The 16,679-nt window shown below is 37.1% G+C and overlaps 2 protein-coding genes across 2 annotated transcripts; both read right to left on the reverse strand.

The window, feature by feature from the left end:
- Positions 1–17: 17 nt before the first annotated feature.
- On the reverse strand, positions 18–3,145 carry LOC130559402 (high affinity cGMP-specific 3',5'-cyclic phosphodiesterase 9A-like). Its single transcript, XM_057342440.1, has 3 exons — positions 1,389–3,145; positions 1,147–1,303; positions 18–927 (listed from the first exon to the last, which is right to left on the reverse strand). The coding sequence occupies exons 1-3, from the start codon at positions 1,436–1,438 to the stop codon at positions 757–759; spliced, it is 378 nt and encodes a 125-aa protein (XP_057198423.1). The 5' UTR covers positions 1,439–3,145; the 3' UTR covers positions 18–756.
- Positions 3,146–9,629: 6,484 nt separating this feature from the next.
- On the reverse strand, positions 9,630–16,664 carry si:dkey-45k15.1 (exocyst complex component 3-like protein 4). Its single transcript, XM_057342903.1, has 14 exons — positions 16,611–16,664; positions 16,361–16,418; positions 16,051–16,212; positions 15,345–15,951; positions 15,173–15,257; positions 14,466–14,594; positions 13,515–13,615; positions 13,309–13,422; positions 13,086–13,209; positions 12,492–12,614; positions 12,262–12,414; positions 12,061–12,182; positions 11,826–11,967; positions 9,630–11,307 (listed from the first exon to the last, which is right to left on the reverse strand). Exons 2-14 carry the CDS (start codon positions 16,383–16,385, stop codon positions 11,305–11,307), a joined length of 1,890 nt encoding a protein of 629 aa, XP_057198886.1. The 5' UTR covers positions 16,386–16,418; positions 16,611–16,664; the 3' UTR covers positions 9,630–11,304.
- Between the last annotated feature and the right edge of the window lie 15 nt (positions 16,665–16,679).

Genomic DNA, 16,679 nt, shown 5'->3' on the forward strand with positions numbered 1-16,679 from the left:
GCTGATTTGCAATTTGGAATTGTCTCTTAGATTTTTTCTGCTGCTGTATATGACCGGTTTCACAGACAAGGTTTAAGACTAGCCACAGACTAAAATTAATGTTTGAGCTGTCTTAACTAAAAAAATGACTTCCCTTAAAATATCTTGTTTATTGTTCATCATTGCTTCTCAAGATGCACAATAGTAATGTTTTTTTTTTTTCTAAAGCATTTTTTTTTTAAAGCAACCTAAATATCCTAATTCAACTAAGGCTTAGTCCTGGCTTAAGCCAAGCCTCTGAAACCGGGCAATAGACTTTTAGGCGTAATTAAGCTGGTTTCTTTCATTGCCCTTCAAACAGTCTGTTCCAAAATGACCAACAGTCTTGTCTAAGTGTAATAAATTATTTCTGATTTCAAAAATTTTTCAACATACATTTTTGTGATTTAAGTGTGTACATATGGTGTCAGTGTTTCATTTTTTAACATGTACCACCCACTCTAAATAAAATGGTTTATTTGCAGTTGGTCAAAAAGGGACAAAGCCAGAATTCTGGGTTGACACAAGTTAATTTGTGTCCCCATTTTGACCCAGCATGTTGAAAATAACCCTCCCTTTTAAGGTGAAAAAAACAGTTTTATAGTTTCAAAAACGGTTTAAAACATGGCCATCAACCCCTACAATATACATACTAGGCGGGTACTGGATTATATCTTATGGTAATGATTACCAAATTCCTATCATAGTAGTATTTACATGGACCTTGAGGGGACATGTCTAAAAAATGGTAATACCATTGTACTTTTGCATGTAGGTACTGTAAAGAAAGCTCACACAAGTAACATGCTCCTCATTAGCGAAGTCAAAGTTATCCACTTTCTGTTTAAAAGAGTCCAGAATCTCTCCATGTCGAGCCATGTCTGTGGCCAGTATCAGAGTGATAGTTCGCTGTGAAAGAACCAAAGTATTTAGACACTTCAGTCAAACCTAAAACAGTTTGAATGCAATTGCATTAAGTGACAACACATAAAACCAAATGGCATTTTAAGATGATTTTGGTGAAAAAATGAAATCACAGCCCAGGTATAGTTCAGGTATCGACATGTAAACATTTACTTTTAATTGAAGGTTTTATTTATTGAAACTTGGAAACATGGAAAGCCACACCTGACGAATCTGTTTGAAAGCTTCAGGATCGAAGTTGGCAAAGATGTTACAGTCTGGCTGAGAGAATATCTGAAAGGCCACAGCACAGTGGTGGTTCTCCAGAGGGGAGATGTCATTGTACCTCACGGCCAGCTCTGTGCGTGCATTAATCTGATACCTGCAAAACAGCGAGTATGTGTTTGTGAATGAATGTGGGAGCATGTGCATGTATATATGCATTTATAAATGATAGAACCTCTTACGTATTGTTGTACCCAGGATGATCCAGGTCGTGACACACGGCTGCAGTCATCAAAATAAGTATATCTACTTGTGTGAACTTTTCCTAAAAAAAATAACATAGCACACTAAAGGGCTCAGCATACTACATTCGAAATCGAAAAACGACCATCTGTGACCTGATTTCGAACAAAATCTGGTCCAAACGACAATTCGTTTCACTAGTTCACAGCAGCAAACCAAACAGAACTCTCCAGGAAAGTTCGTGTTGGCCGGTAAACACCCTCGAGCCACCATCGGTCCATGGCCATTACGTAATAGGTGGGTGTGTTGTTTGTGTGACCACGTGCACAGAGGCTATTTGGATACGTCATGTAAACACCGCCTCCAGAAACAAAGGGGTGTTGGGTTGTTCGAAAACACTATACCGTCTCTCAACGTTTTCGAGCGTCGTTTTACCACCAAACGCAGAACGAAAGCGCAATTCGCCTGGACTATGCTGAGCCCTTAAGACTCCTATAAATATGTTTCTGTGTGTTGATAGGGTTTTCACATGTATTCCAGCCCCCCTAGACAGGTAAATTGGAGTTAGTCATTTGGCCTCTAATAGCCAGGCCGGTAATAGCTCGGATAATTAATCCTCATAACACAAGGCCATGGCAACCGAGAGAAGAGTGAGGCACAGGAGCGGAATTGGTTTTACACCCCCATCCACCAGCCATTAATATTTTCTTTTGTCCATTACAATGGGGTATATGCACACGGAGCGATGATGTTCTTCCGCCTAAATCTCTGCCAGCTCTGTTACATCCGACGCCATAGGGAACAATGGCGTTTCGCACACAGGATTACAATCAACAACCTGAGACTAATTATTCAAACACTTCGCCATACATCAACAACCAAAAAGGAGAAGCACTTCAGGCTATCCGTTTTCAAGGTATGTCAGCAAATGTGAAAAAAGCTAAGTGAACTGTTGTACTTCTATTGTGTAATTTCTGGGCACATATACATGTTTTTTACATGTATTGAGCACTGTTTTTCACCACAGTTATAAATGCACTTGATAAAATACCTAAAAAGTATTGAGAAGTATTCATAGGAACATTAGTACATAGATGGGTTGATCTGAAATCATAGTCAATAAGAATAATTACATATAAGTAGGTTTATGATGATAATTTGATTATTTGAAGAGGAATTGATGATTTAATGACACAATCTGTACCTGGAACCAATGATTGTTCATATAAATGCACTTAATGTCACTTTATGCATGTTTAAAGCACATTTGAGCACAATGTAACAAGGTAAAATCCAGTGATGTTTTTAGAGGCCTAAAGTTTGAAGCCTGTTGTGTTCTCTCTAAAACCAGGGGATTTTCCACTGTTTATAAGTAACCATGATTACGCACGGACGCCACGCCGTCTCGTATGGAGACCGTGGCTTGTTTGGTGGTCTCGTGTAGTTACCATTGTATGCAAATTATTTTAAAAATGATGTAATAACCAGCGTACCACCATTAGATACGTACCTTGTTACCTGGGACTTATTGGTGGCAGACAATTAACAATTGGTTAATAAAAATAAGAGATAACGGGAAAATACCTGATTGGTTTTAGAGAGGACCACCTTTCAGAAGTTTTACTATAACTGTAGACTGAAAACACTTGGTTTTTAGATGACTTTGAACATCTCACTTTGTTTGGCTCGAGCAAATAAAGTTAACTCCTCGACATCCGGACCTTCTCTGAGAGATTTTTTGAACTACAAGACTGAAATTTTTCCACAACAGTGGCAGGTTAAAGAGTAAATATTTTGTGATTTTTAAGATCCTGCTGTAACACGTTCAAAGTAAGGAAGGAAGGAGGCGGGAACCGGCGAACGATAACCAAAACTTTAATAACATAAAGCATAAACCAAAGTAAAGGGCCGGCAGCCACCTCACGGTCGACTGCCGGCTACACAAACATAACTAAAACACATACAATGTCCAGGCCTGGTCCTCTCTCGTCGTACCTTCCTGTCGCTCCTCCTCTTATGCTTCCGGAGCTCCTCCGTGCCAGATGCGAGACCGGTGGCGCGGGTGATAATGAGTGTCAGCTGTGCGTTACACTGGTTTCGCATCTTTCACGGAGGAGCTCCGGAAGCATAAGAGGAGCTCCTTCACGGCTCTCGTCCCGCCTCCCTCGTCACAACTGCTTTGGTTTATGGAGTGTCCAACAACAAGTTTACGTACATACAAGGTGTAAAAACACTTTCATTTTTCTTATAATTATTATTGCCTTACTTCTTGACTGACTCTAAAATTATTTGTTTGGCGATTCATCTGTCTAATCCCCTCCTTTCTGTCAGCCTACTCTGTTCTGATTGGTCAGATGGTCTAGTCTGCTGTGATTGGTCTACCACGTACAGCGTCGACATAGGCGGGCATTACACCCAGTGACACAAATCCGACCCGGAACTGAAATTAGAACGACGTTTACGTGATTCTCAAGCCTATAATTTTGTTATTCGTTCACTTTCGGCTTTACAACTTGGTAGACTGCTTACATTCACACACAGCAACATTACACACTGCATGAAATGTCATTTTAAGGACATTGTAATAGTTACTCTTTAAGGGTCCTTTTCAGTTTTGTTGACCTTCATGCTTGAATTGCAAAGAGACAGCAGACGGAGATGCAAGAAACAGACATAAAGTATAGGTCTAAATATAAAATGAGCAAAGCCCAGAAACTCATATGACCTGAATGAGTGAGCTCAAAATGATACTGCCTGGAGTGTGCTTGTATCTGAAGAATACTGGAGATGAAACAGAACGAGGACATGAAGAGATTAAATCTTTCACAAAGCTCCATGACCTTTTCTGTGATTAACGTGACCCTGATGACTTTAGTTCGGTCAACCTCATGTAACGGGCCATTTGCTCGCCTACATGCTGAGCCAGAAATCCTCTAACGAAATGAAAACAGCAACCGGCCTTAAAAACCCATGCGTAACATTTCCCCAATCACATCGCCTGTCCTCCGTTAATGTTATTGTGCTCTCTTTTATCTCTGGTCCACTTCAGTCAAAGACCTCTGTGCTGGGTAACTATGGTGATTGTTTAATGCAGGGGTTTGGTTACATCAGAAATGAATAGTGGCACTTGACCCAGTTCAGCAGGAGCCTGATTAGCAACACAGCTATGGGCCGCACTCGCCACATCACCTCCATCATTTCCATCATCATTATCATTGTAGTCTCAATCTCAAATCTTTATTTGCTCGTGCCATTTAATGAGATTTCTTCTGTTTTATATCCAGGGCAGAAGAGCATCAGACGTCTGATTTAAGGTGTGTCGCCCATAAACAGTCGTCTTACTGGAAAGTGCTGTAATAAAGTTTCTCTCGGTAGTTAAAGAGATTTGCTTTTATCTTTCTCTCTCTTTGCCTCAGCTGGATTCAAACAGCTCATTTTCAGCCAGGTGAGACCATAAAGAAAAACCACCTGCAACTACACACCAACACACACATTTACTTATCTAGAACATTGCATAGACTTCTGTTGTTTTATACACAGCTAGTTAAAATACAATGATCTAACAATAACCCTAAAAGAAACGTTTGCATTATTACAATTTAAAAAAACTTTATTATATTTGATTGCGTTTTATAAATGAGGACTCACCCAAAGGGAGGTTCTGCTTGGATTTTTATGTTTTGCTCACTTTTGCGTACTGTACAAACTCGTCTCCAAAATATAGTTAAGCACTTTAACACGCGCGCACTGAAAATCCCCTGTCCTGTTTTTGAAACATTAATAAACAAAAATTTGTTATTTGTTCATTCTTTGATTGTGTGATGCATTTACTTTTCTTCGATTTACATTAACTGTACTTTAAGTACACTACCGGTCAAAAGTTTAGCATGATCTAAAAAAACGTTTAATCAATGTTTAAAATTACTTTCGTAGACAAAAATATAAGTGTGGCAACATTTTAATTTCATTCATTTAGAAAACAAACTTTTTATACGTAAAAAAAAATATTACTCGGACCAAATAATGCAACCATAAAAAGCAACCAAGAGTCCAGGATAGATGGAAATTCTTTCCATTTAAAAATCTTCCCAGGGTGAGACCTCAAGAAATTGGATGATAAAATGCCAAGAACGATTTTGTAAATTCTAGGGTGACTATTTTGAAGATGCTAAAATATAACAGAGTTCATTTCCCACAATTGCAGCTGTGTTTCTCTGTGGTTTTGATGGGTTTAAATATTATTCTAAAATGTGGAAAATATAAATAATGTTTTTTTATACAAAACGACATGAAGTGAAGTCATTCAATACATTTTTCCTCAGTATGTTTGTTCCCTGGGATCAAACCCATGACATTTGTGTTGCTAACTCAATGCTTACCAATTTAACTAACATTTGATCAAACCTATAATTTCATAAGCACTGCAGATTACATCATGTAGCAAATGCAATTCTCTGACATGACCAAACAAATAAAAACCATCCAACATAATGTAAAGAACATTATATTTTTAAAATTGACTGTGTAAAGCCATTTCAGACATAGAAATCATAGTAAAATAGGGTCACATATATTGTTTTCTCGTAATATGACATCGGGAAAGCTCTGTTCAGGATTCTCTCTCACTTCAAAATAGTTTAGGACTCTTGGAAAATGTCTTGAGCTTCATGTGTGTGTGTTGTACATGTTAGGGGTGACAGTGCAGAATCTATTTCCTTTTCATCCTTTCATTGACCTCAAGACCTCACTACACATTTTCAACCGAGATCATTTCACACCTGTGTTTTCCGACAGTGTGTGCGTGCCTACAGTACGTGTATTCTCTGTCTCACCTTCTCTGGTGTGGTTTAGGTGACAGATGGATCACGAAGAGCTGGTCGCTTATCTGTCAGTGCTTGTTTGTGAAGAGAGGCTTTCATGAGAACTCTATTATAAGCCTTGCGGTGTGTGTGTGTGTGTGTGTGTGTGTGCGTGTGTGTGTATGTGGGGGGGGTTGGATGAGACTAAGGTCAGCATACACAATAGCATAAACATCAACAGTGTCGGTCCATTTGATGACACATAAAAACACAAAATCATCTTATTGTCATTTTGGGAGTCAGGTCTGTTTAAAACAACATGAAGGGACTTGAAATTTTACATAAAAGGAATCAAGTCACGTCTGATGGAAGCAGTCAGAGCATAAAAACCCAACCCCTGGGTAGATATCTGAATAAAGTCATGAATGAGAACGCCAATCTAGGTCGATTCAGGCAATTCTGATCTTCATGTGTTATTGATTTGAATAAACTATATCTTCAAGATGAAACAGAATCAAATGAGCCCCTTTAGGAATTGAGGGCTTCATGTCTGCCTTTGTTGCCAATTCTGTTTGTTCTTTCTTACCCATAATGCCATGCAGCTCTAAATCATGCCTCTCAATTACGCTCCGAAACCTTTCCTAACAGCTCAAGGAACAACACAAGATGGTGTTATTTCATCCACAGACAAGTTTGAGTGAAACAGCAAACATCTGATGGCAATAAAGAGGAAGAAAAATACAGAATAGGAGTGTTTTATGGTAAACAAATGCAAGATTGCATGCAAAATAAACTGTGTAGCACATCAGACGTGGTTGTCTGGGATGTTTTGCCGGTTTGCTTTCTCTGTGGCTTCTAACCTTTGTTTTGCGTTTGGCTGTGGGCCTATTATGCATGCAAAGCTTTACATTTGCATCAACAAAATTAGCTTCTCACAAGCATAAGTTCCTCTGTATTGAATGTGATTGATGTTTGTCAGTTCAGATACAGGAACTGAGAGGTAATTGAGGCTAAATACAGATGCCGTTTGTAGCTTTGCTCTGTTTCTTGAAACGGGAGTAAAAATCTAGGACAGTCTGGTTTTATTTTTGGTTGGGCAATAATCAGCATTTGGACCAGTACCTAGTCCACGTCCCCCATTTGCTGTGTATTTAAAGACTTTGAGATTTGCAATATTTGCTACATTTATACATCTGTTCTGGATAGCGGAGCTTAGAATGAAGTCTTTTTGGGATAAGCTTGCTTAACTTTTTCAATGTACCCATTTCAAAAATAAATGGCAAGTTTGATTGCTTAGAAAAGTAAGTAACTTTTCTTTATTAAGCCACAACTTATGAGGCATTAGTCAGAGCAAATGGAATATTAATGTTTCCCTTAGCAAACACAATGGAGCATAAACAAATTATAAATATAACAGTTAGAATGAACAAAAAATATATATTTTGCAAACGCTTGTCATTTTTCACGCAGCTTGGTTGGTATAGCATTGAATCAGCAACACAGAGGTCAATGGTTCAAATCCTATAGGGAACACATGAATACATAACTTGAATGCACTGTTGCTTTAAAAGAAGAGGAGTCATTCCATGAAACCAGTACGATTTGGACTAACACATTTTTAGATTTTTTAAAGAAATGTATCGGCTGAAAACACATCTCTTCCGTCAGCACCTGACAGATTAGTTCTGACTTCTACCTCTTTTCTACTCTTTCTATCCTTAAAAAAAATATTTAAAAAAAAACTTAGTTTTGTATACTGTGGTAGGCTATATGAGACCAGTTTTACTGTGCTTGTGCTTGTTGTCCTTATGTCAGGACCGGTAGGGGAAGAACCCAATGCAGGCAGCAGTTAAGGGGTTAACAAAAAACAAGATTTATTCAAACACAAAACAAAGACCCACAGGGGGGTAAAACAACAATAACAAGGAGAAATAATATGACAGGCAAACAGGAACGTAGACTAACGAACACTGGACTAAAACTACACTTGACAAAACTACACTAGACTGGGATACTTACAGACAGGAACAAGACGCAACGTCTCCAAAGACATGAATCATATGCCACACTCAGCAAATGAACAAAACATGCAATGGTACAAACAGTACGAACAAGCACAGGACAAGAGACACAAGGGCATAATATAGGGAGACTAACAAAGGATAATTAACAAGGGACAGGTGTCCGGGATGAAACACTGATGGAAAGCTAAACGAGGAAACGAGAGGGGCGGGGCCAAAGACTAGACCGGAGAGAACGCATTACATCGTGACCGTTTCTCTCCACACAAAACACGAGGCTCTGCCATGGTTCTGCCACAAGACCAAGAAAGACATAACAAGAAGAGGCAGAACCATGACACCTTATGTTGTTCCAATTTCTTCCATTGCTTACCTCATTTGTAAGTCGTTTGGATAAAAGCGTCTGCTAAATGACTAAATGTAAATGTATAACTTTTTTGTAATAACACCCCACAACATTAATGACATATTTAAATAAAAAAAAACATATTTTCCCACCTAAGGCATCAAATCCCTATTTTTTATTAGTCATGGACACTATGGAAACGAAATGAATATGATTATAAAATGTATTTGTAATGAAATCAAAATTTTCCTATTAATCAGATGTCTCTCACACTAATTCAGTAATTGCAAATATAAAAGTTACATAAAATCTTAAACTTTTGCTATACTTAAGCCTGAAATGGGCACTTTTTGTGACATTTTATGATAAAAAAAACATTTTTTATCAAAGATGTGGCTTAACTTTAGAATTTGAACTAAAATCTGTATCCCTACCTCTCTAAAAATCCCAATTGCTCTAAAAATGTCAGAAATTTAAATTACTTTTTCATAAACGAAAAAATAAAAATATAGGTGACGGGTTGAGATTATGGTAATGGGGTTGAAGATGGTAACGGGGTTGAGTGTGATGGGGTTGTGATTTTTTGCTTAAAGTGACCACTGCTCTACATGTAGTGAATAACATGAGAGCGCACGGCATGCATGATATTAAAAAATCATGTACATTTTTAAATAACAAAGATCATTTTCACAAGTAATAGTTTTCTATCTTTATTTGATGTAACGGGATTGAGTCGTTGAGATTGACAACCACAATATCACAAAATAAATAAACTAGAGTTATAAAAGAAGGTAGTACTTGCCTTTGTCTGCACACAATGTTGTTCAGAAGACTTCTATGATGTCACTTCGTGCTACTGTTGTCACACAAGCATCAGTTTATGATGTTTATCAGGGGGAAATGAGTTGTGTAACGGGGTTAAGGGGTTACTGAGGTACAGAACTAAATAATGTGATTTTAATGAATAATCATGAATTTACTTCAAAACCAGCAAAAAAGGACATATAGATATTTATGGAAATGGCAAAATGCATGGACTTTTTTCTCATTTTATTATTCATATCTTAAGCACAGTACACTTTCATAGAAGGCCATGAGGGACAAGATTATTTATCAAGATAAAATGTATGTATGTCATGTTTTAAGCTTTATTAAAGGAGACAGTTCAATTGATACAAAAAGGTTTTAAAATAGATTTTAGTGACCCAATGGATAGAATACACTTAAAAAGGTCGGAGGACCTCAAATCATAACGGTTTCGTGGAATGACTCGGGTCTCTGCCAAATGCGTAAATGTAGATGTTTTTCGGCGTTGTGGGTTTGCTTGTGCCTTTTTTGTTGTTGTTGTTGTCAGCACCATGTTGTGGGCTACTAAAAATATTTTATAATAAAGAAAGGTCCAGGGTTTTTCATGGCAATGCTCTTACAGTTCTTCAAATCACCGTACAGGGTCTTTTTATATACCCTTGTTGAAAGGGTTCTTTCCTGCCTGCTGTGTCTGCTGTGTCTCAGTATGACACCCCCTCACGATAAGTTTGGGTGAGAGGCATTCAATGTGAAGAACTGTCTGAGAAGTCTGGAACAATGAGCTAAATATATAATAGTGTTTTGATAAAAACATCATCCCTGATATGTACATTCGCATACAAACACACATCTTGAAAATGACACAGCACTCAGGAAGTCATCACCGCCTCCTGTCTCCATATACAAATCAGCCAGAAGATATTTGAATAAGCTCTTGAGAGGAAAAGGTAAGAGAAGAGGACGGCGGGAGAATCATACATTCCATGAACTGGCAAAGTAGGGCAAGTTTCAGAAAAAGAAAGCTTTAGGAAGCTTTTTTCCTGAAGGGAAAAGAGAAAGTGATGGATGCGCAGAGCAGAAGAAAGATGGGCAAATGTAGTTAACACTGGAATGCTGCTATTTTTAACAGTTGTGTTTTAGTAGCGGAAAACATTGGGTTTAAATAAAATTCCCCTTTATAAAATACTGTATATTCTGAGTCTAAATATGCTAAACATTTGCAAGAAACCAATCAATCTCCAAATATCTTTAAATCCCATGCTACCCATGTTACAGCGACTCGATTCTGTGGATAAGATTGTAATCCTCACAACATCTGGATACAAGCTAGTGGAAAGCCTTCTGCCCTCATATTGCACATTCACTCACACAAACAAACACTCAATATTTGCATATGGAATTACATTGAATGTATTTGATATTACATTAACAAACATTTAAGTTCCTTTGTTAAGGTTTGACTATAACAAATATAAAAGTAAACAAAAATCGACATGCACATAGGCAACATGAAGTAAGATTTCACACACAAAAAAATAATCAGACAACTCAAAAAAAAAAAGAGTAAACGTAAGCTTTTGTAAGGGCAGGGGTCTATCCAGCATTAACATGGACTAAAGACTGTACAGTCCAGACTCTGTTTTGTCCAATATTAAGTTTTACATTTACACGATTGTTATCAAAGAAGATAAACAGAATGAATCCATCACCTCTTTTGCATGATTGTGTGGAGGAAATGCAAATATCTCGTCTGTAGTTGGCTGTCTCCCTCTAGTGGCAACAATCTACAAACATATACCTGTACACTAAATAATCTTGTGTCTGTCATGTTGTTTTCAAATGTAAACGTATAAAAATCCCTGAAAAAAACTAAAAAAATTGCAGTATTTTCCGAAATTGCAGTAGCTACTCCTCAATGTGAAGGTTCACGAAGAAGTATATCTCACTATTAAAGATAAAAACAAAATAAATTGGAGACCAACAGTTAAATCACATTATCATTTTTATATCACATTTTTTTGGTTTTGTTTGTGCTTGCAAAATTTGTTCGTGCTTGTTACATTCTGGTTGTGAGTGTTTTTCTAAACCCTCAACTACATCGTTGCATATATTTCAGCCTAAACCACTTAGACTTCATTCAGCCAAAAGACTTCATTCAAACAGTGTTTTTTGGGTACTTTAATTAGAGACGTTTCTCTTTTTGTAAACTTGATGCTGTTAAAGAAATGAAAGATTTACGTTTACAACTAAATTGACCTACATCGATAAATTGTTCAGCATTAAAAAATACATCTGTGATTATGACATCTTGAGCTTAAGCTTAACCATGAGCTAAAACTGTTCTACCGCTGCCTTGAAAACATTAGCATTGCCTTTTAGTTTAAATTTAGTTTAGTTTAAAACCATATTTTTAATCTGAAAATGTGTGTTATAGATCTAGTGAAGGGAAAAACTGCAAAATACCTCCATGTCAATGAAGAAGCTGCGCTCATGAATGATGTTGCCAGTGTCCCGTTTGATCAGATTAAACTGATTAATAACCTGATGTCTCTCCAAGCTAAAACCATTGTCTCTGAAGTACAACACTGCTGACATTTGCTTCTTGCTAGAAATGGAAAGGTGAAAACAGTATGTACATGCATGTGCAAGTGAACAAAACAGTAAAAAAGAATGTGTTGAAAATTCTCTCAATGCTTACCTGATGTCTGGGTAATCGCTAACTAATGGATGTAAAATATCTTTGATACTTTTCTCATTTTCCATTCCAATAATGTCACTAACGTAATTCCCCAGTGGATATAACCAGTCTAAGGACGATCCCTGAATACAGAGGAATACTTTTTTGAATATGAAAAAAGAAAGTATTTTCCATAATTTTATGACCGTCTGAGAGTTTTACCATTTCCTGAAACAGTTTCCTGAGCTCTTTCCATTGTGTTCTCATTTTATCAGCAGCTTCTTCATTCTTGGTATTCTTACATGAATACTTTTTCTTCATCAGTTGTGCGACATATTCTTTTATCACATAATAGTGCACATCATTTACGAAGATCTGTGAATCCAGACGCTGTGTTAAACATCATTCCCTACAGCTTTGAGAGATTGTCTTTGAGCAAAAAGGGAATTTACCTGAGATGCTGGATTTCTCATGGATTTACAGAGTCCAGAGTAACTCTCAATTCTGGATGTTACTTCTGTAAAATCTTCATCAGTTTTGATCCATTTCTTTGTCATCATACCATTTATATAAGGCTTTGTGAAAATGTAAATGACACATTAGATTATACATTTGTAGTTTTAGACCTGGAATTGTTTTTTTTATGTGACTTTTCAAGACATAGTTTCACAGGTAAATAATGGTAACACTTTACAATTAAATTGTATTTGTTAACTTTAGTAAATGCATTAAGTAACAAGACCAAACAGTGAGCAATATAGTTTTTCAGCATGTATCATTGCTTGTATGTTAGTAAATGCCATTACAACTATTCATGTTAGTTCAGTGTGCTCAACCTTTATTTAAAAAAATAGTATTATTAAATACTTAAATTAACATGAACTACATTAATAAACACTGTAGAAGTATTGTTAATTCTTCTTTCATGTTAGCTAATGAAGTAATGTTAACAAATACAACTTTTTTTGTCAAGTGTTACCTAAAACAAATCAGTTTGACAGTATAAGCTGATATGTGGGTTATACTGTTCATTCTGTAAGGCCCACCTTGATATCCGTTTTGAAATGGTCCATCAGGGTCTGACGGAGTCTTTGTGTCACTTCGTCCACGTCTTTCTCCAGCTGCACCACCTCAGTTAAACAGCTCTCTCTGTAGCATTGCATTTGCTCTCTGTAACAACAATACAGCAACAAAATAACTTACAATATAGGCCTCCAACTATCTAATGTAATAAAGATGTAAGCAATCCTCATTTCACAGTGGACTTACTTGAGTAAAAGAAAAGTGTTGATATAGGTGATGTGATAATTAACCCACAGATACAAGTCCAGCAGGTCTGAGGTCAGCAGAGAGCGGGTGTGCTGTCTGAACTCTTCTTCAAATCTTAAAGAGAAGCAAACGATCAGAGATCACATGAGGTGTGTGCATGATGAATACATTTATGAGTTCATCTGTAATGATGCAGCGGTACAAACCTTTTATGAAATTGATGTAGCTCCTCCAAAGAAAACCGTACAAACAACTTCCCATGATTCTCATCGATCTCAATAAGCTGCCGGGAATAACTTGCTATTAACTAAAAAGACAAATGTAATGGAATTGTGTAAATTGTAAAGGGTTAATATCATACATGAACTCTGCTTGATACTGTATATTCTCGATATATTCTCCTGTCTTGTCAGTCTATGGTGCACGTTCACGAGAGCCCTTCGACGCATGCGCATTCGGTTGGGCAAAAAAGTGCAAGTCTTCCTCAATATCGAAATCATCAGACATTTTGCGAAGATCAGCTTATATACAGCGTGCGTCTGCTTGTAAAGTTGCGCTTCCACCGAATGTGCATGCGTCGAAGTGCTCTCGTGATTGCAAATCATAGACTGACAAGACAGAGGAGAATATATCGATTGAAGTCGGTATTTTGGTTTGTTTGTCGCACATAAAGCATTCTGGTCGCTTCAAAAAACTTCAACTGAGCCACTATGCGCGGATGGACCAATTCAACGATGTCTTTACTAATTTTCTGGACCTTGACAACAACTATAACCATGATGTCTATGAGGAGGCTTGGAAATATCTCGGATGTCACCTAAATAACTTTATTTGTGTTCCGAAGATGCCGGGAGGTCTCAAAACATGTTTAACGTCATGTGGGTGAGTAAAACATAACACAATTTTGATTTTGAGATGAACTTTTCCTTTAAGTGTGTTCCTTGGATTTCTTGTTTTGCTATGCCCTGTATACCCTGGTTCTTGGTTCATGTGTTTGGATGGATAACCTGTGTTTTGACCCTTCTGAATGTTTATGATTCTGGATTACCCTTTTAATAAACACTGCATGCGGATCCTCAACCTTGTCTCTCAGAGCAGTATTGTACAATATAAAAAATACGAAGTGCTATGCTCTACTAATAAGATACTGCCTGCACCTGACAGATGTCCATGTTGACATGTGAAGTAAGGAATCCATCATCTGTTCTGTCTGGAGTTTTCTTCGTTTTCCAAACCTCGTCTCTTTCTAAGATGATAATATTCTTCAGTGCAGCTTTAAAGTCCTCCTAATGACAAATGTGCAGCATTACAAACATGGTGTCATGTGGTGTACTTTATTGGGATAGATCACCTAAAAATGTATATTCTGTCATGAATTACTCAACCTCAAGTTGTTCCAAACCTGTATACATTTCATTGTTCTGTTGAACACAAAGAAATATATTTTGAAGAATGTTAGCACCTGATATTTCCGGGGCAAGATTGACTACCATTAAAATGGTGGTCAAAGGTGCCCCAGAACTGTTATCGTTTTTCCTAAATTCTTCTTATTTCTACTACTATGGTAGTCAATGGTGCCCCAGAAATGTCAGTTGCCAACATTCTTCCAAATAGCTTTCTTTCTGTTCAAACCGAACAAAGAAAATTTATACAGATTTGGAAAAATAAATCATGACAGAATTTTCATTTTTGAGTGAATGTCGCTTTAACACTGAATGTTCTATAGACCATTTTGCAAACCTCTTTTGCAGAACATAGTAACTAAATCAAGTGGTAAACAAACATCTTTAAGATTGAATTATATGTCAATGTTAATAAAAACTAAAATACTGAAACAGGAAGAGCTTAATGTGATATATCTCACCATCACCCGATCAAAATAAGCGTTCTTGATTTTATTGAGGAAGTCTTGCTCCAGTTTAACAGCTCCCTGTTCTGTTCTCAGATCACTGTGATAACACCAGGACACAATGTATAAACACATCACATTCATTAATGTAGAACTAGTACATATCTGTACAAACTCAGCAGCTCACCTGGGATAGCGATGAATAATGAAGTCTAGGAGAGTGTAGTAATCTTTTGCCTCTGTCACCTTTTCCAGAAGTTCCTTCGAATGCTCCTCCACGACCTCATTATAGCAGGAGACGTAGGTTTCAAACACATTAAAGTCTTTTGGATATGAGCTGTGAAGTTCTGCTTTCACTCTCTTCAAATCATCCTCAACCGCTTTACCCAGAAGCCCCAGGTGTACTGCCAACCATGACGTGTTCTGTTCAGGCTTGTCCAGGTGAACTTTCTTCAAAGTGTCTCTAACCCCGTCTCGTACCGCATTCCTCCACATCTCCATCCACCCCAGCATCATTTCTGATTTCTTATTTTCCTCCAGGACTATAGTGACCACTTGCGCAAGTAACTCTTTATTGACAGATTGCAGCGTACTAGAGCGCACAATATCAGCTATTTTATTCTTTAGGGTGTCGAAGAGCATTCTAATGTCTGTCTCTTTATTGACTAGATCCACGTCAGAAGCTCCTTCTTCTAAAGCTCCTCGCTTCTGCTGAATATCCAGGCGAAGGGAAAGAAGATTCACGTAAGCCTGCTTAAGCTCATCCGTTTTTATATATTCTCTTATCTGTGAAACTGGTGGAGAAACAAAGGGACAATGACAAAGAGTGTTGTTTTATTATTACGCAGAGTAAGATTTCATTGCACAACACTAACAATTGTAAATGGATTTACCCGAGCACGGCTTAGAAGGGATCTCTGTGTCCTTAATTTGAAATATCTCAGTGATTTCCTCTTCTTTATCAAATGAAAAAGATAGTTTCTTTGACATACTCCTTTTTTTAATGCGTGGAGCACTTTTTCTGAGATTCGATAACCTGTGAAAGATTCCCCCAACTGTGCAAACACAAACATATTAGTTAAGTAAAATTTTGAACCTAAAATCGGTTATGAACGTCTTCATTATTAAGCATGAACATTAATGCTTGTCATATGATAAAACATAAGGTGAACTGTGATTGTGTGAATTGATCGATTTTCTTACCAGGAGATGTGGGAGACTTGTCCATTGTTACACTCAATCTGAATTGATGATAAAATATCTACAAAACAGATGAAGGTCAAACATCTTAAAAAGGTAAAATAACAACTCTATAAACTTTAACATTTCAAATATAAAATTAAGTTATGACAATTATTACAATGTCATATGAATAAAAACAAACAAGAATAATATCAAATTCGATATATTAAGGGAAAATACAGTTTGGTAGGTACAGTGCCGTCGATCTTACCTGACAGATTTTCAAGAAGTGTCTGTTACTCTGCAGTTGGCTTTAAAGGTCAGAGTTTACTTTCACTTT

Source organism: Triplophysa rosa, linkage group LG9, assembly GCF_024868665.1.
Source record: "Triplophysa rosa linkage group LG9, Trosa_1v2, whole genome shotgun sequence".
NCBI lineage: Eukaryota > Metazoa > Chordata > Actinopteri > Cypriniformes > Nemacheilidae > Triplophysa > Triplophysa rosa.